General features: G+C 40.2%; 1 protein-coding gene across 2 annotated transcripts in view; it reads left to right on the top strand.

Annotated features, from left to right (window-relative positions):
• BLZF1 (basic leucine zipper nuclear factor 1) overlaps positions 1–19,576 on the top strand; it is a 92,227-nt gene extending 72,651 nt beyond the window's left edge. For both annotated transcript variants that reach the window (XM_053706508.1, XM_053706507.1), the window contains exon 7: positions 17,730–19,576. In XM_053706508.1, the coding sequence (XP_053562483.1) occupies positions 17,730–17,912 (183 nt within the window). In that variant the 3' untranslated portion in view covers positions 17,913–19,576. The remainder of the gene's footprint in view (positions 1–17,729) is intronic.
• Positions 19,577–19,948: the final 372 nt, after the last annotated feature.

Below are 19,948 nucleotides of genomic sequence, written 5' to 3'. Positions count from 1 at the left end.
CTTGCTGATTGGTGGATAAATTCATCCACCAATAGAAAAGTGCTGTCCAGAGTTATAAACCAAAAAAAAGCTTAGATGCCTTCTTTTTCAAATAAAGATAGCAAGAGAACGAATAAAAATTGATAATAGGAGTAATTTAGAAAGTTGCTTAAAATTGCATGCTCTGTCTAAATCAAGAAAGTAACAATTTGGGTTCAGTGTCCCTTTAAAGCAGTTAGGAAGGCATTGCTGGTTTTCCGAACATGTTGCTGCCCTGGTATAGAAAGCCTGAGTAGGTTTACTCTGTTCTTTCTTTGTTTTACAGGTCTCTGTGAGGAGTGGCATCCTCTCATACCGGGTAAGTCGTCGTCCTGCCGAACGAACAGATTGCAGATAGTGCCTTAGGGTCTTCTGTGGCTAGGAGGCTGGCACTGAAGGGGTTAAGTGCCTTCTGCCTTTAATATGGGACCAACATCCTTGTGGGACCATCTATGGGGGTTCAAACTGAAGTTTTAATAGCTCTTTGGAAATGATTTGTGAGCAATCTCTGGCAAACCAGTTCCAAAAATTCGTTTAGCAGAATTATTCTCTGAGAACGGTCTTTAGGACTGACAGACCTGTAGTATGTTTGGCAGCCCCTCAATGTCCCTTAGATTGAACAACCTGTTTTATTATGTTGACGGGGACTTTAGGAGAGCGCTGTCTTTCATAGTGGCGCTACTCCTATGGGGCTGGAGATGTGTTCCTCTTTCAACAAAAGCAGCTGTAACGTTGTAATCTTTGCCCTGCAGGAAGTCCTCTTGTTAGGAGCGGAGCCTTTAGAGCTTAGGTTTCATGTTTTATGCTCCTCTTCGGCAGAATGAAGCGCTTCATGCCGTGCCGATATCTTGGCTCTGCCTTCTTTGGATTCGGAGCAGCGCCATTTTTAGAGCTTGCCGGGCTTAGTTCGGTGACGCCGCCTTGTTCTCCGGCTGAGAATGGAGCAGAGTAATTTTTTTCTGACTTTTAGATAAATAGCAAGCATATTCTGATATTGTAATGGGAATGATCATTCTGTTCCATTCTGAGTTATATCTCGGTTTGTAGTAAGAACAAGGCTCTGCAGTGGCTAAACCAGCTAAGAACAGAGCTACAACCTGTAAAACCCACTGTTGAATCTGACCTTAGAGTGTCCAAACAGATGTGTCTTAATAACTTTGCATTGCTTTATAATATAGTGGGCTTTGATTATAGTATGGGGTTTTCAGTAACATTCTTTTTTTTTTTTTTTTTTTTTTTTTGTACTAATAAAAAAAAAAAAGTTTATTGGCTCTTGAGGAACATCTGTCCTTCATACTTATAATATATCTTAAAGAATTAAAGATATTCTTGGTTAGAGCCTTGTGCGTCTAATCATTATCTTAGACAATATTCAATATTTTCTGTACCCCTGGTTTAGCAAATACTATTGAATGTACAGATAGGTTTGAGCCTCATGTCTCCCAGGATGATGCTGTTAAAGCAATGCCGCAGCTTTCTCCTTAAACATCCTAAGTAGGGCTGCAACTACCTATTATTTTCATAATAGATTAGTTGGTCAATTTATTTTTTCGATTAATCAGTTAAAAAAAAAAAAAAACTATAAAAAAAAAGCTTACAGGGAATACATATACTAGTCTGTGACTGGCTGATGTGACGTCTGTCACATGATGATACAGGTGGCCGGCAAATGGGAGAAGAAAAAAATAATTTGTCAGAAACAAAACAATGCTTATTTGAAATTCAGATTAGGTGTTAAATCATGACTGCAGGGTGTGAGGGTTTTAATGTGATTCTGGGGGCACAGTATGACTGCAGGGTGTGAGGGCTTTAATCTGATTCTGGGGGCACAGTATGACTGCAGGGTGTGAGGGCTTTAATCTGATTCTGGGGCACAGGATGACTGCAGGGTGTGAGGGCTTTAATCTGATTCTGGGGGCACAGTATGACTGCAGGGTGTGAGGGCTTTAATCTGATTCTGGGGGCACAGTATGACTGCAGGGTGTGAGGGCTTTAATCTGATTCTGGGGGCACAGTATGACTGCAGGGTGTGAGGGCTTTAATCTGATTCTGGGGGCACAGTATGACTGCAGGGTGTGAGGGCTTTAATCTGATTCTGGGGGCACAGTATGACTGCAGGGTGTGAGGGTTTTAATCTGATTCTGGGGGCACAGTATGACTGCAGGGTGTGAGGGTTTTAATCTGATTCTGGGGGCACAGTATGACTGCAGGGTGTGAGGGTTTTAATCTGATTCTGGGGGCACAGTATGACTGCAGGGTGTGAGGGCTTTAATCTGATTCTGGGGGCACAGTATGACTGCAGGGTGTGAGGGTTTTAATCTGATTCTGGGGGCACAGTATGACTGCAGGGTGTGAGGGTTTTGATCTGATTCTGGGGGCACAGTATGACTGCAGGGTGTGAGGGTTTGATCTGATTCTGGGGGCACAGTATGACTGCAGGGTGTGAGGGTTTTGATCTGATTCTGGGGGCACAGTATGACTGCAGGGTGTGAGGGTTTTGATCTGATTCTGGGGGCACAGTATGACTGCAGGGTGTGAGGGTTTTGCTCTGATTCTGGGGGCACAGTATGACTGCAGGGTGTGAGGGTTTTGATCTGATTCTGGGGGCACAGTATGACTGTGGGAGGGAGTTAGTCTGATTCTGACTCACTCATTTTTAAAGAATATATCCAGTATTTTACACTAGCATTAGCAATAGCATAATATCAATTAGTATTTGTGCTCAGTTTGTTCTAAATATTTTTTATTATATTTCAGATATCCTCCAAAAATAAATTGTGCAGCATGGTATTCTAGTCACAAAATGGGAAAAATAACTCTAACTTCAATATTTAATTTATTGTTCTTTTGTTGGTTTCCTGATTGCTGATTTCACTATGTGTGCCACTTTTATCTTTGCTTTCAGAGCACTGTTCACCCCATGTCTAACCCTTCCATGTATATGGTGACTTATTTAACCACTAACTTGCAAGAGAAAGGTAATGCTTCTCTTGGCTTTAGAGTTTAGATCAGAAAAAACAGAGGGCATTGTGGGACAAGAACCTTTATGTTGGAAGTGATCGGTACATTTAAAAGCTGCTAGTGGTTATTGATATTATTAGCTGTAGCTGGCTGCTACTTAGAGTTGCTTATTAGTACAGCTGCTATTGTATGAACTGCTGACTCGGTGACTCCAAATGATTAATAATGTTTTTTTTACCAATTATATTTTTTGTTGTATGCTCGGTTCAAGCTTCTCTTGGCTTTAGAGTTGGATAAAAAAAACAGTCAGGCCAGAACTAATGGATTATCTCCCCTTGGGTCCCAGCAAGTTACTTGATCTGGACCCTCACCTTGGCCCCTCCCCTTCCATGCGATCCGGTCCCGGTAATCTCCTCACACCCCATGCAATCTTAACAGACCGCTCTAGTCTCATATTAAAAAAACATCAACTGCTGACTGCATACAACACTGCCTCTGTTAGGATCGCACAAGGTGTGAGGAGTTTGCGGGCACCGGACCGGATCGCATGGAAGGGGAGGGGCCAAGGTGAGGGTCCCGGATCAAGTAACTTGCTGCGACCCAAGGATAGAAATCCATTAGCTCTGATCTGACTGTTTTTTTTATCTAACTCTAAAGCCAAGAGACGCTCAAACTGAGCATACAACAAAAAATATAATTAGCAAAAAGAACATTATTAATCATTTGGAGTCACTGAGTCAGCAGTTCATGCAATAGCTGTAATAAGCAACGTTAAGTGGCAGCCAGCTACAGCTAATAATATCAATAACCACTAGCAGCTTTTAAATATACTGATCACTTCCAACATAAAGGTTATTGTCCCACAAAGTATGCTCGGGTATACCGGGAAGTTTATTATCTCTGACACTCTGTCAGTTTCCTGCACACACATCAGCTGACCCGAAAGCTGGATTGGTCACGGCTAATAATTACATCCTGCAGTTTTCTTCTCTATCGCACTTCTAACTTCACTTCTCCTACACGTCTTCCCTGATCGCTTCCCTGCTCGGCAATAGGCACGCCTTTTCTAGTGTGGCTTTGTGCTGCAAGCAGCCCAACTAATCGATAATGAAAATCGTTGACAACTATTTTCATTATCGATTATCATCGACTTATTCGATTAGTTGTTTCAGCCCTAGTCCCAAGCTTTATGGCGTCACATGCAGTGCCCTGCGATTCCTCTCAGGCTCCTGGAAGAGTTATTTGCCTACAGATGTTGCAGCCCAGGTGCCCTCTGCGGTATCTACGGCTTTATCTTTTTTCTTTACCTACAGGGAAAAGGCAAGCGGACATTTGAAGATTCAGATAGTAAGGTTTCTGCTCTTCATTCTGCTACATTGAGTGCTGGTAGCTTGAGGATAAGACAGTGTAATTCCTTCATCTGATGCTGAAGTGGTCTACTTCAGATGTATGCTTGCACACCTCGTGTACTGTTAAAGGAGGTTTTTGGCTACTTGGACAACATCAATACCCTTGTCGTTGTCAACCTTGAAAGTTTTGTGAACTTTATCATTTCTATGATGTTCCTTCCTATGGGGAAGTGTTTCTAGACGTACCTCGGATGCTTTCACAGGAATAGGGATACCTTTCTCCATGTTTCCTGTCCTTTTAAAGGATTTTCCTGTCACTTACTCCATTAAAGTGCACGGTGCTCTAAGTAAAAGGGAGCTTTTCAACTATGGTTGAGAACTTATGGAGGGTAGCTGCCCCTTTACGGATCCATGGATAAGAAGCTGGAAGTTTAATTGTTCATTTAGAACAATGCCTTGTCTTTTTTGACTTGCTGTGCTAGCCCGCCAGGCATTGTGGCTGAGAAGTCTACCTGTGGCTTGGTGGTACAGCCTAGGCCTTTTAGTTCTGCGGTGGCAGGTTCAATATTTTGTATTCTCCAAATCAACGCTTCTGGTGTTTCCTTTTAAGAATGAGTCCTTGTTTTGGACTTGGTCTAGCAGACTTCCCGGGTGGCAAAAGGGTTTTTCTACCACTCCTTAAGAGAGCAAGACTAAAGGAAAGTTTTCCTTTTTCTGTAGGGTCCGCCATGTCTTTGGAATCCAACCACACTTTGTCTAATCTAAGATTTCCTCCCATGGGCAGATTTCTACTGCTAGAGTATCTGCTATCCAGGTGTGATGAGAGGCATTCCTTGAACTGGGTTCAGGATCTTCCTCTCTGGGAATGATAGTTCCAGTTCCAGTCTGGGAATGGGATCTAGGTGTTTTTCTCATGTTTCTCGGGTTCTGTTCTTCAAAGTTGTATCCATTCTCCTTGGTAGCAAGGAGGCCTGTTCATAACGAACATAGACCTGACGGATGTGTATTTATTTTTCCCATTATTCGGGAACTTCTCAAATTTCTGAGTCTTGTCATCCTAGGAAGACCTTTAGGTCTTGGAGTATTGCAAGGGTGCTCTTCTGGACAATATATAATTCTGTTGTCATCCTTTTACGAGCAATCTCTTTCAAGAGATTTTGTCCAATCTTCTTTCCCATAGATGGGAGATGAATCTGGAGAAGAGTTTCATCTACAAGGGAGATTTTTTTTGGCTTAATAGATTCTCTATCTAGGAGAAGATTTCTAACCGATTATCAAGGATTTATTCCTTTTCCTTTCTCGGCATGTCCAGCTAACAGCAAATAACTTAGCCATTTTACAACCAGTAGGTTGGGATCTAGCTACGTTGCGTGATCAATATCACTTAATCATGCTATACACATCATACACTGAAAAGCCTTTTTCTCTTGTAAGATGTATCGAGTCCACGGATTCATCCTTACTTGTGGGATATTCTCCTTCCCTACAGGAAGTGGCAGAGAGAGCACCCACAGCAGAGCTGTCTATATAGCTCCCCCCTTAGCTCCACCCCCCAGTTATTCCCTCTGCCTGCTTAACTGCTAGGAAGGGCAAAGAGCTATGTGGTGACTAAAATGTTAGATTTAATAATAAACAAAAGTTTATTATTTTAAATGGTATCGGTGTGTACTATTTACTCTCTGGCAGAAAAGGGATGAAGATTTCTGCAAGGAGGAGGATGATCTTAGCACTTTGTAACTAAGATCCACTGCTGTTCTCACAAGGCCTGAAGAGCATTGGAAAACTTCAGTTGGGAGAACAGTTTGCAGGGTAAGCTGCATATGAGGTATGTTCAGTCTATTTTTTTCTAGACAGACTGTGTTAATTCTAGAAAAGGCTGGCAATATCCCCATGAGGGAAGGGTAAGCTGTATTCAGTTACTTTAATAGGAATTTCAGCTTGCTTGAAGGGCTCATTAGTTACTGGTGACACTGTTAGGAAAAAACGTTTTGTTTTTTGATGCATTTGTAACGTTTTTTGAAGGGACTAAAGGGGTCATTGTAGCTTGGTTTTGAGTTTTGTAACTCACATGATTAATTTAGAGACACTCTGGTGTTTCTCTGATAGGCCTCAAAACATAGTGAGGTGGGAGGGGCCTATTTTCGTGCCTCAGTTGCGCAGTTTCCTTTCCTCTGAGACATATCACTGCTTATCCTGTCGTTTCTGCTGTGTTTGAGGGTTGTTAAAGAATTTTTTTCCCCCACAAATCGTTCTGAAGGGCAGGTAGGAGCCACAGCAAAGCTTGTGGCATGGTGCTGAAAGTCTTTTTTTACTGGGTTTAACGTTTTTTCAATCCGTTTTTGCCATTAAAGGGTTAATTGTTTATTTACATAGCTGTGCAAAGTTACTAAGCCTTTATAATGCTACTGTAAAAATTTTGTTAAGTTTACTGCTTTTTTACACTGTTTTGCAGAACTGGTGCAGCTTTTTTTCTCTTAAAGGCACAGTAATGTTTTATTTCTAAGTGTTTTTTAATTTGATTACAGTGTTTTTCAAGCTTGCTTGTTACATTACTAGCCTGTTTAACATGTCTGACACCAAGGAAAATCCTTGTTTAATATGTTTGGAAGCCATTGTGGAACCCCCTCTTAGAATGTGTCCCAATTGTACTGATATGTCTATAAACTATAAAAAACATATATTAGCACTTAAAAATAGAGCAATAGATGATTCTCAGTCAGAAGTAAATGAGGGTTCACCATCTAGCTCTCCCCAAGTGTCACAACCAGTAACGCCCGCACAAGTGATGCCAAGTACCTGTAGTGCGTCAAATTCTTTTACTTTACAAGACATGGCCACAGTTACGAATACAACCCTCACAGAGGTTTTATCTAAACTGCCTGGTTTACAAGGAAAGCGGGACAGCGCTGGGTTTAGAAAATATGCTGAGCCGTCTGACGCTTTAGTAGCCGTATCTGATATGCCCTCACAATGCTCTGAAGTAGGGGTGAGGGATTTGTTATCTGAGGGAGAAATTTCTGATTCAGGAAAGATGCTTCCTCAGACAGATTCTGATATGACGACCTTTAAATTTAAGCTTGAACACCTCCGCTTATTGCTCAGGGAGGTATTAGCGACTCTAGATGATTGTGACCCTATAGTGGTTCCAGAGAAATTGTGTAAAATGGATAAATACTTAGAGGTTCCTGTTTACACTGATGTTTTTCCAGTTCCTAAGAGGATTGTGAATATTATTACTAAGGAGTGGGATAGACCAGGTATTCCGTTCTCTCCTCCTGTTTTTAAGAAAATGTTTCCCATATCTGACACCATGCAGGACTTGTGGCAGACAGTCCCTAAGGTGGAGGGAGCTATTTCTACTCTGTCTAAGCGTACAACTATACCTATCGAAGACAGTTGTGCTTTCAAAGATCCTATGGATAAAAAATTAGAGGGTCTCCTGAAGAACATTTTTGTTCATCAGGGTTTTTCTCTTCAACCTATTGCGTGCATTGTTCCTGTAACTACTGCAGCTGCTTTCTGGTTTGAGGCTCTAGAAGAGGCTCTTCAGATGGAGACTCCATTAGAGGAGATTATGGACAGAATCAAGGCCCTTAAGTTGGCTAATTCTTTTATTACAGATGCCACTTTTCAACTGGCTAAATTAGCGGCAAAGAATTCAGGTTTTGCCATTTTAGCACGCAGGCCGTTATGGCTTAAGTCCTGGTCTGCTGATGTGTCATCAAAATCTAAACTTTTGAACATCCCTTTCAAAGGAAAGACCATATTCGGGCCTGAACTGAAAGAGATTATTTCAGATATCACTGGAGGGAAAGGTCATGCCCTTCCTCAGGATTGATCAAATAAGATGAAGAGCAAACAAAATAATTTTCGTTCCTTTCGGAACTTCAAGAGTGGTTCGGTTTCGGCTTCCTCTGCTGCAAAGCAAGAGGGGAATTTTGCCCAATCCAAGTCAGTCTGGAGACCTAACCAGGCTTGGAACAAGGGTAAACAGGCCAAGAAGCCTACAGCTGCTTCTAAGACAGCATGAAGGGGTAGCCCCTGATCCGGGACCGGATCTAGTAGGGGGCAGACTCTCTCTCTTCGCTCAGGCTTGGGCAAGAGATGTTCACGATCCCTGGGCTTTAGAAATTGTGTCCCAGGGATATCTTCTGGAATTCAAAGACTCTCCCTTCCACGGGGGAGATTTCATATTTCTCGATTGTCTGTAAACCAGACAAAGAGAGAGGCGTTCTTACGCTGTGTAGAAGATCTGCTTACCATGGGGGTGATCCGCCCAGTCCCAAAAGAGGAACAGGGACTAGGGTTCTACTCAAACCTGTTTGTGGCTCCCAAAAAAGAGGGAACTTTCAGACCAATCTTGGATCTCAAAATTCTAAACAAGTTCCTCAAAGTTCCATCAGTCAAGATGGAGACTATTCGGACTATTCTGCCTCTGATCCAGGAAGGTCAATATATGACTACCGTGGACTTAAAGGATGCGTATCTACACATCCCTATTCACAGAAATCATCATCAATTTCTCAGATTTGCCTTTCTAAACAGGCATTACCAGTTTGTGGCTCTTCCCTTCGGGTTAGCCACGGCTCCAAGAATTTTCACAAAGGTGCTAGGGTCCCTTCTGGCGGTTCTACGACCTCGGGGCATAGCAATCGCGCCTTATCTAGACGACATCTTAATTCAGGCGTCGACTTTTCAGCTAGCCAAGTCTCACACGGACATTGTGTTGGCTTTTCTGAGATCTCACGGGTGGAAGGTGAACATAAAAAAAGAGTTCTCTCTTCCCTCTCACAAGAGTTTCCTTTCTGGGGACTCTGATAGATTCGGTAGAAATGAAAATATTTCTGACGGAAGTCAGAAAATCAAAACTCTTAACCACTTACCGAACTCTTCATTCCATTTCTTGGCCATCTGTGGCTCAGTGTATGGAGGTAATCGGACTCATGGTAGCGGCAATGGACATAGTTCCTTTTGCCCGCCTACGTCTCAGACCACTGCAACTATGCATGCTCAAACAGTGGAATGGGGATTATGCAGATTTATCTTCTCAACTGCATCTGGACCAGGAGACCAGAGATTCTCTGCTCTGGTGGTTGTCTCAGGGAATGTACTTCCACAGGCCAGAGTGGCTCATTGTAACGACAGATGCCAGCCTGCTAGGCTGGGGTGCAGTCTGGAACTGGAGTCTCGGGAGGAATCTCTTCTTCCGATAAACATCCTAGAACTGAGAGCATTATTCAAGGCGCTTCAGGCGTGGCCTCAGCTTGCTGCAGCCAAATTCATCAGGTTTCAGTCGGACAACATCACGACTGTAGCTTATATCAATCATCAAGGATGAACAAGGAGTTCTCTAGCGATGATGGAGGTAACCAAAATAATCCGATGGGCAGAGGATCACTCTTGCCATCTCTCAGAAATCCACATTCCAGGAGTAGAGAACTGGGAGGCGGATTTTTCATCCGGGGGAGTGGGAACTCCATCCGGAGGTATTTGCTCAGCTGATTCAGCTATGGGGCACACCAGAATTGGATCTGATGGCGTCGCGTCAGAATGCCAAACTTCCTCGTTACGGGTCCAGGTCCCGGGATCCCAAGGCGGTACGGATAGATGCTCTAGCAGTACCTTGGTCCTTCAATCTGGCCTACGTATTTCCACCGCTTCCTCTCCTTCCACGTCTGGTTGCCAGAATCAAGCAGGAGAGAGCTTCGGTGATTCTGATAGCACCTGCGTGGCCACGCAGGACTTGGTATGCAGACCTAGTGGGCATGTTCCACCGTGGACCCTGCCAATGAGGCGGGACCTTCTAATCCAAGGTCCGTTCTCACATCCAAATCTAGTTTCTCTGCGTCTGACTGCTTGGAGATTGAACACCTAGTTCTATCAAAGCATGGGTTCTCTGAGTCGGTCATTGATACCCTGATTCAGGCTAGAAAGCCTGTCACCAGGAAGATCTATCATAAGATTTGGCGCAAATATCTTTTTTAGTGTGAATCCAAAGGTTACTCGTGGAGTAAGATTAGGATTCCTAGAATATTGTCTTTTCTCCAAGAGGGTTTGGAGAAGGGATTATCAGCTAGTTCTCTAAAAGGACAAATATCTGCTTTGTCTATTCTACTACACAAACGTCTGGCAGATGTCCCAGACGTTCAAACTTTTAGTCAGGCTTTGGTCAGAATTAAGCCTGTATTTAAGCCTGCTGCTCCGCCTTGGAGCCTAAACTTAGTCCTTAGAATTCTTCAAGGGGTTCCGTTTGAACCTATGCATTCCATAGATATTACATTTCTATCTTGGAAAGTTTTGTTCTTACTTGCTATCTCTTCAGCTCGAAGAGTTTCTGAGCTATCTGCTTTACAGTGTGATTCCCCTTATCTTATTTTCCATTCAGATAAGGTGGTTTTGCGTACCAAACCTGGTTTTCTTCCTAAGGTTGTTTCTAATAAGAATATCAATCAAGAGATTGTTGTTCCTTCTGTGTCCTAATCCTTCATCAAAGAAGGAACGTCTGTTGCACAATCTTGATGTGGTTCGTGCTTTAAAGTTTTACTTAGAAGCAACTAAAGACTTCCGTCAAACATCTTCATTGTTTGTTGTTTATTCTGGTAAACGGAGAGGTCAAAGGGCTACGGCTACCTCTCTTTCCTTTTGGCTGAAAAGCATCATCCGTTTGGCCTATGAGACTGCTGGACAGCAGCCTCCTGAAAGAATTACTGCTCATTCTACTAGAGCTGTGGGCTTTTAAAAATGAGGCTTCTGTTGAACAGATTTGTAAGGCGGCGACTTGGTCTTTGCTTCATACTTTTTCCAAATTTTACAAATTTGATACTTTTGCTTCTTCGGAGGCTATTTTTGGGAGAAAGGTTCTACAAGCAGTGGTGCCTTCTGTTTAAGGTCCCCGTCTTGTCCCTCCCTTCATCCGTGTCCTAAAGCTTTGGTATTGGTATCCCACAAGTAAGGATGAATCCGTGGACTCGATACATCTTACAAGAGAAAACATAATTTATGCTTAACTGATAAATGTATTTCTCTTGTGATGTATCGAGTCCACGGCCCGCCCTGTTTATTACGACAGGCATATATATTTTTATTTTTTAAACTTAAAGTCACCACTGCACCCTATGGTTTCTCCTTTTTCTTCCTAGCCTTCGGTCGAATGACTGGGGGGTGCAGCTAAGGGGGGAGCTATATAGACAGCTCTGCTGTGGGTGCTCTCTCTGCCACTTCCTGTAGGGAAGGAGAATATCCCACAAGTAAGGATGAATCCGTGGACTCGATACATCGCAAGAGAAATAAATTTATCAGGTAAGCATAAATTATGTTTTTTAAACTACTTGGTTTGGCGCCATACATTTAGGATACATCCAGCGCCCCCTTGTATAATTTAATAGTTATCGCATCTCCTATGCAAAAATATTTTTATCCTTTTATTGTTATTATTATTATTATCGGTTATTTGTAGAGCGCCAACAGATTCCGCAGCTCTAAATTCATTCATCCTTTAAATTCATTCTTTCAATATGTATCATTCTTCAACTACATTGCATAACTATATACATACATTGTTATTTTAATTGACATACATATGGACTCTTAACATCTTGGAGTTGAGAGCGTTTTACAATGCTCTGATGGCTTGGCCTCGGTTGTTAGCCATGAAGGAGGTGACTTGGATTGTTCAGTAAGCTCTCAATTGTTGTCTATCTGTCATCCACATTCCAGAAGTGAACAACTGGGACCTGTTTTCCTGAGCAAACAGATTGTTCATCCTGGGGAGTGGGAACTCATCCAGAGGTGTTCAATGGGGGTGCCGGAGTTGGATCTGATGGCGTCTCTGCAAATTGCCAAGCTGCCAAGGTACGGTTGGAAAGAGATCCTCAGGCCTCTCTGATAGATGCTTTGGTGGTTCCTTGGGTTTTCAAGCTGGCATACCTGTTTCCTCCGTTTGCCCTCCTTCCATGAGTCATTGCTCGTATCTAACAGGAGAGAGAATCGGTAATCTAATTGCCCCTGCATGGCCTTGCAGGACCTGGTATGCAGACCTAGAGGAGTTGTCATCTCTTCCACCTTGGAGACTGCCTCTGAGTAAGGACCTTCTGATTCAGGGTCCCTTCTCTCCTCCAAATTTAGTTTCTCTGAAGCTGTCTGCTTGGAGATTGAACGCTTAGTTCTCTCTAAGCGTGGTTTTCCTGAGTCAGTCATTGAGACCATGATTCAGGCTTACAAGCCTGTTATGGGATAGATTTACCATAAGATATGGCGTCAATATGTTTATTGGTGTGAATCCAAGGGCTACTCTTGGAGTAGGGTCAGGATTCTTAGAATTGTGTCCTTTCTACAGGAAAGGGTCAGACTTCTGCATTTCTTTTTTGCTGCATAAGCGTCTGGCGGACGTGCCAGATGTGCAATCTTTTGTCAGGCCTAGGTCAGTATCAGGCCTGTGTTTCTAAATCTGTTGCTCCTCCTGGGAGCCTTAACTTTGTTCTTAAAAAGTTTTGAGCCATTGCATTCCATAGATATTAAGTTATCTTGGAAGGTTTTGTTTCATATTGCTATCTCTTCTGCTCGGAGAGTGTCGGAACTCTCCGTTTTGCAGTGTGATTCGCCTTATCTTATTTTTCATGCCAATGAGGCGGTTCTTCGTACTAAATTAAGTTCCTTTCCTAAAGTGGTTTCGGACAGAAATTTTAATCGTGAAATTGTTGTTCCTTCTCTTTGTCATAGTTCTTCTTTTCTGAAGAACATTTGTTACACAACTTGGAGGTTGTGCCTGCTTTCAAATTTTATTTTCAGGCGACTAAGGATTTTCGCTAGTCTTCTCCCTGTTTGTTTGTTTTTTTCTCTGGGAAACTTAAATGTCAGAAAGCTTCTGCTACTTTTTTTTCTTTTTGGTTGAGAAGTATAATTGGCTTTGCTTATGAGACTGCTGGGCAGCAGTTTCCTGAGAGAATTACATCTCTTTCCACTAGGGCTGTCTCTCTTTTTCTTGCGTTTTCAAAAACAAAGCTTCTCTGGAACGCTTTTGCAAGGCTGCAACTTGGTCTTCTCTGCATACCCTGTCCAAAATTTTTCAAATTTGATTTTTTTGCCTCGGCTGAGGTTCTTTTGGGGGAGAGGTTCTTCAAGCGGTGGTGCCTTCTGTTTAGGTTACTTGTCTTGTCCCTCCCTAATCATCGTTGTCCTCTAGCTTGGGTATTGGTTCCCAACAGTAATTGATGGTTCCGTGGACTCACCATATCTTAGGAAAGAAAACAAAATTTATGCTTACCTGATAAATTTATTTATTTCCGGATACGGTGAGTCCACGGCCCGCTCTTTATTTTAAGACAGTTAATTTTTATTTTAACCTCAGGCACCTCTACACCTTGTTATCTCCATTTTCCTTCGGTCGAATGACTGAGGATTGTGGGAAGGGAAGTGACTATTAACAGCTTTGCTGTGCTGCTCTTTGCCTCCTCCTGCTGGCCAGGAGTGATATTCCCAACAGTAATTGATTATTCCGTGGACTCACCGTATCCGGAAATAAATTTATCAGGTAAGCATACATTTTTGTTTTTCAGAAAGTTTTAAAAATGGTTCATGGATTTTATATTGGGCTGATTTTTTTTTTAGTGTTTCTATTTTTTTTCTTCATAAATATTCTCAAACAAATATGTGGTATATTAAAATATCTACACGCAATGTTACCATATTTTCCATCATAATAAAAGTTGAAATTAAGAAGTCTCTTTCTTACTTTGGTTAAAGGGACAGTCTACACTAAAATTGTTTTTGTTTAAAAAGATAGATAATGCCTTTACTACCCATTCCCCAGCTTTGCACAATCAACATTGTTATATTAATATACTTTATAACATTTAAACCTCTAAATTTCTGCCTGTTTCTAAGCCACTACAGACAGCCGCTTATCACATGCTTTTTTATTTGCTTTTCACAACATGAGACTGCTAATCCATGTGGGCCATATAGATAACGTGTTCACGCTCGTAGAGTTATTTAAGAGTCAGCACAACACTTCACTAATTGGCTAAAATGCAAGTTAAAGGGACAGTATACACTCATTTTCATATAACAGCATGTAATAGACACTACTATAAAGAATAAGATGCACAGATACTGATATAAAAATCCAGTATAAAACTGTTTAAAAACTTATTTAGAAGCTCTCAGTTTAGCTCTGGAAAGCCCACTGCAAGTGGAAAATAAGACCCTCCCCCTTCTTTTGCATATGAAAAGACCCTTTACACAAACAGGAGCAAGCTGGAGTAGGTAGCTGACGGTATTCTCATAAAACTTTGGGGCTTGGTTAAGAGTCTGAAAATCAGAGCAATGTTATTTAAAAAATAAGCAAAACTATACATTTAAAAAAAAAAAAAAAACTTAATGGGCTATATAAATAGATCATCTACAAAACATTTATGCAAAGAAAAAAGAGTGTATGTCACTTTATAACATATAATAAATAAAAATTCATGTGATCAGTGGGCTGTCAGAAGAGGCTTAGATACAAGTTATTCAGAGGTAAAGTGTATATTAATAGAACTGTGTTGGTTGTGCAAAACTAGGGAATGAGTAATACATGGATCATCTATCCTTTAAAACAATAAAACCCTATAATAGGCTGTCCCTTTAATAGTGTTAGACTCATTGTTGCTAAATCCTGGAAGCAGTCCAAGTTGCCATTAGTACAAGGTTGGAAGAGAGATGGACTAGAACATTATATTTACCTTGACCCTCTGGTAATACATACCAGTGAGAACCCCTCTCATGAGGGATGTGGACAGAATTGCCCACTCCACTGGCTCCACTTAGTGTTGTAACTTTGAAGGTTCAGGTCTCTGCAATTTTTGCCAATTCAGGGAAAGCGCTTTTAGTAATTCAGTTCTTTCAAACTTTGACCCATATCCAGCCAAGTAAGAGATCCTTTGGTTGTGGAAGCTTTAAAGGGACATAATACTCATATGCTAAATCACTTAAAAGTGATGCAGCATAACTGTAAAAAGCTAACAGGAAAATATCACCTGAGCATCTCTATATAAAAAAGGAAGATATTTTACCTCGCAACTTCCTCAGCTCACCAGAGTAAGTATTCTGTACAAAGTTTTACTTCAGCTGCTGCCCAGCTGCAGGTTAAAAAAAAAAAAAAATGAACAGCAACCAATCTGCATCAGCAGTGCTTGAGGTAATGAACTCTTTTACAGTTATCTTATGAGATTTCACTTAACTCTCATGAGATTTCAAAGGCCGCTAAGAGCCAGTGCCGGGACATCTGCTTCAGTGATGATGTGGTGCTATGTAGACGTCACAAGTAAGGGATTTACAACACACTATATATATATATATATATATATATATATATATATATATATATATATATATATATATATACACATATATATACACACACACATATTGCACCCAGCGTCTCACTTGGAAGTGTTCTCCGAACATTCCAAGTGAACGCTGCGTTCGCTTGAAGCGCTTGCCAAACGCAGCAAAAGTAAACTTCCTTAAACTGAATACGGAAATAACATGAGTGTGCATCAGGGCTCACTCCCTTGCCTGTCCCGGGACAGGCATATTGATTTGCTGCTTAAAGGCACAGTCTAGCCAAAAAATAAACTTTCATGATTCAGATAGACAATGTAATTTGAAACAATTTTCCAATTTGCTTTTATCACCAATTTTGCTTTGTTCTTTTGGTAGTCTTAGTTGAAAGCTAAACCTAGGCGGTTCATATGCTAATTTTTAAGCCCTTGAAGGCCGCCTCTTCTCTCAGGCCATTTTGATAGTTTTTCACCACTAGAGGGTGTTAGTTAATGTGTGTCATATAGATAACACTGTGCTCACGCATGTGGAGTTCAGGTGAGCCAGCTCTGATTGGCTAAAATGGATGTCTGTCAAAAGAACTGAAATAAGGGGGCCAATTGCAGTGGCTTAGATACAAGGTAATCACAGACGTAAAAAGTGTATTTATATAACTGTATTGGTTATGCAAAGCTAGGGAATGGGTAATAAAGGGATTATCTATCTTTTTAAACAATAACAATTCTGGTGTAGACTGTCCCTTTAAAGTCCTTTACAATGGAATGTGAATATATCTTCCTTTTTTACATAGAGATGTTCAGGTGATATTTTCTAGTCGGCTTTTACAGCTATGCTGCATCACTTTCAGGTGCTTCATGACCCTTTAATGGATACTCCTCAGCTCACTCTAGGACTGCCTACAGCGACCATTACACAAATTAAAGGGACACTGAACCAAATTTTTTTTCTTTCATGATTCAGAAAGAGCATGCAATTTTAAGCAACTTTCTAATTTACTCCTATTATCAAATTTTCTTCGTTCACTTGCTATCTTTATTTGAAAAAAAGGCATCTAGGCTTCTTTTTTTGTTCAGAACTCTGGACAGCACTTTTTTTAATTGGTGGATGAATGTATCCACCAATCGGCAAGAATAACCCAGATTATTCACCAAAAATGGGCCGGTATCTAAATTTACATTCTTGCATTTCAAATATAGATACCAAGAGAATGAATGAAATTTGATAATAGGAGTAAATTAGAAAGTTGCTTAAAATTGCATGCTCTATCTGAATCACGAAAGAAAAAAGATTGGGTTCAGTGTCCCTTACATTTACATTGTCACATGATTTTTGCAGCAAAAATCCTCTACAATAAACTCATTTGCAGTTGGAGGAGATGTCTCTTAGCAACACTTCAAGTGAAAAACTGCTACCGTGTCTTCCTGTAGAGACCCCCAGCCCTCTTGTGGGGCTGTGACAGAAAGTAATGGACACTGCACAAATTAGATTTAAAAAAATTAAATAAAAGGTAAAATATTATTTAAATGATGAATAATACATATTGTAATTATTTCTATTAAGTTACCCACTGCTTAGAGTTTTTTTTATTTATTTTAACAATGAAACAGGCTGTTTAATATTCCTTATAAAGGCGCCTATGAGTTAAACATACCTAAAACTTACCAACTTATGTCCCTTTAATAACCAAAAGAATTTTGGTTATTAAAGGGACATAAAACACAGTTTCTTTCATAATTGAGACAGGGCATGTGATTTTAAACAACTTTGCCAATGCACTACTGGGAGTTAGCTAAACACATTGGGTGAGCCAATAAGATGAGATATATATGTGCCGCTACCAATCTCCAGCTCCTGAGCCTATCTTTCAACAAACGATACCAAGCAAACCAAACAAATTAGATAGTAGAAGTACATTGGAAAGTTGTTTCAAATCTCATGCTCTATCTGAATCATCTATCTGTCCCCTTAAGAGTTGTATTTTTAGAATTAAATAGCCAAAAAAAGTGTTTATCCAGAGTTGCATGCATGTTTTGTGTAACACATCATTTATCGTGTTAACCTGTGGCTTTTGTTTTAAAGGTGTTAAGAGCGCTGGACCCAATCACGTGTACTGAAGGATCGGTAGAACTGTTGTTTTCAGACTCTTCACCTTCCTTTCTTGCTGCAAAGAAAAACATTGGCCGATTTCACCCTTACACCAGATATGAGAATATAACGTTCAATTGTTGCAATCACTGTAAGGGAGAACTGATAGTTCTATAAAATTAGAGTAGACGGTTCCAGTTTTCTCCTTCTCATTGTTTGCTGTGGATTAAGACAGATTCACGTAGCAGGACAATGGGCTGACAAGTCAGAAACCGAGAGACATTGGTGCTCCAGTGTTATAAAAATGTAATGTTTTTCACAGTGCAATACATTTATTAAATATACCTCTCCAAAGTAATATGGGTTTAAAAAAATTCATTAAGCAGGTTTTATATTTGGTTTCCAGAATACTGAATGTTTTTTTGGATATTTTGATTTCTGATACAGGAAATTGAGGTTATTTATAAACCTAAATCAACCATTAACAGCTATTCCTTTCAAATACATATAGAGTCGGACAGAAACGCAATCATTTGAAGTTAAAATATTAATCTCAAAACGTAAAATGTAATGCCCTACAACATATGTAATTAAGGAAGATATCATTGCAATAAGAAGTCATTATTTATTCTAATTGCTTTTGTTTAACCGCTCTAGAGAGCCTAGAGTAGCTTTGTCTTAAAGGGACAATCTACTTGATTTTTTTTTGTATTGTTTAGAAAGATAGAGAACATGTTTACTACACATTCCCCAACTTTGCACAACCAACATTGTTATAGTAACATACTTTCTAACCTCTAAGATTGCCTATTTTTAGGCCTACCCTTTACATTAGTGCTTTTTATTATTATTTTTTAGCTTTTTACAATCTGGCACTACTATTGGCTAAAATGCAAGGTTGTAAAAAAATCTATAAAAAATGCACTGAGATAAGGGGTAGTCTGCAGTGGCTTAGAGGTAATCATAGAGGTAAAAAGTGTTTTAATATAACAGTGTTTATGCAAAACTGGGGAATGGGTAATAAAGGGATTATCAATCTTTTCAAACCATAACAATTTCAAATAGACTGGCCCTTTAAAGGGACAATTAATACGTAGAGATTTCAGTATAAAATGTTTAGTTATGTCAGTGTAATGAAAGAACTTTGCAATATATTTTCATTACTTATTTTGACACATTTGTCTTATCTGTCTATTTTAAAGAATACAGATAGGTTTTAAAATGAATCCAACCCTATATATTCTATTTATTTTGCCTAATTTTTTTGTGTATTTTAATGTCTTAAAGTTAGACTTTGCTCATATCTTATTCCATAGTAAGACAACAGAAATATCTGTTAATTACAGGGTGCTCACTGTCCCTTTAACATGTCTATTTGTTTTTTCCCTTTACACTGTGCTGTTCCCTTCAGTCAGTCAGGGGCAGCATTGGCTGAGCAGTGAAGCGTATACCTAGTTTGTGCAGCCTCTGGCTATGCAAAGCACAGCTGGGTAAAGAAGTACAAAAAAATGTTCTGCTCGCTGAAACAGCATTTTGTCTGTTACAATGGGAGTGATGAATTTAACATTAACGTATCCCTTCTATCTATTAATGCTGAGCAATTAAGCCACAAAGCCAATTGGGAATTATAAAAAAAAATCCTGTGTAACTATTTAGAAAATGTAATTGATTTAACCCTTTGATCAAAGGTTTTAAAAGTGTAGTTAAGTGTTTTCCAACAATTTTCCATCAGTAAGCATTTTTAAGAAATGTATAGATATATAATTTTGAAATGAATGCAAATTTGTGATCTTATTTGGTAAAAAGCAGTATTGTAAGAATAAAATATTATTTTCCACTTTTTTATGTTTGCCATTTCTTTGTTTAACAAAAACATCTACACGCAGGGTTGTATTTTGGCCAAGGCCAACGAGGCCTGTGCGTAGGGCAGTAGGATTTTGGGGAGGGTTAGTGCCAGGCTCAGTAATGTCAAGCTTAGTAGAATACATCAGTCCAGATTAGGACCCAGTGATTGAGTATTGATGTAGATGACACTGACCAAACACTAGATGAATCCCAAGACGTAAACAAATAAACAGGTGAAGCCAGAGTTCTAAATCAGCAAAGTAGAATAGTCCTCAATTCATTATCCAGAAAATGGTCAGGAACATTCAGCAGGCAGGACAGTACTGAAATGTAAGACACAAGCACAAGGTCAAGGAATGGTCTGGATC

The sequence above is a fragment of the Bombina bombina genome, chromosome 3 (genome assembly GCF_027579735.1).
Source record: "Bombina bombina isolate aBomBom1 chromosome 3, aBomBom1.pri, whole genome shotgun sequence".
NCBI classification, from domain to species: domain Eukaryota; kingdom Metazoa; phylum Chordata; class Amphibia; order Anura; family Bombinatoridae; genus Bombina; species Bombina bombina.
The sequence above is the reverse complement of the archived record's forward strand: the minus strand, read 5'-3'. Positions and strand labels throughout refer to the sequence as shown.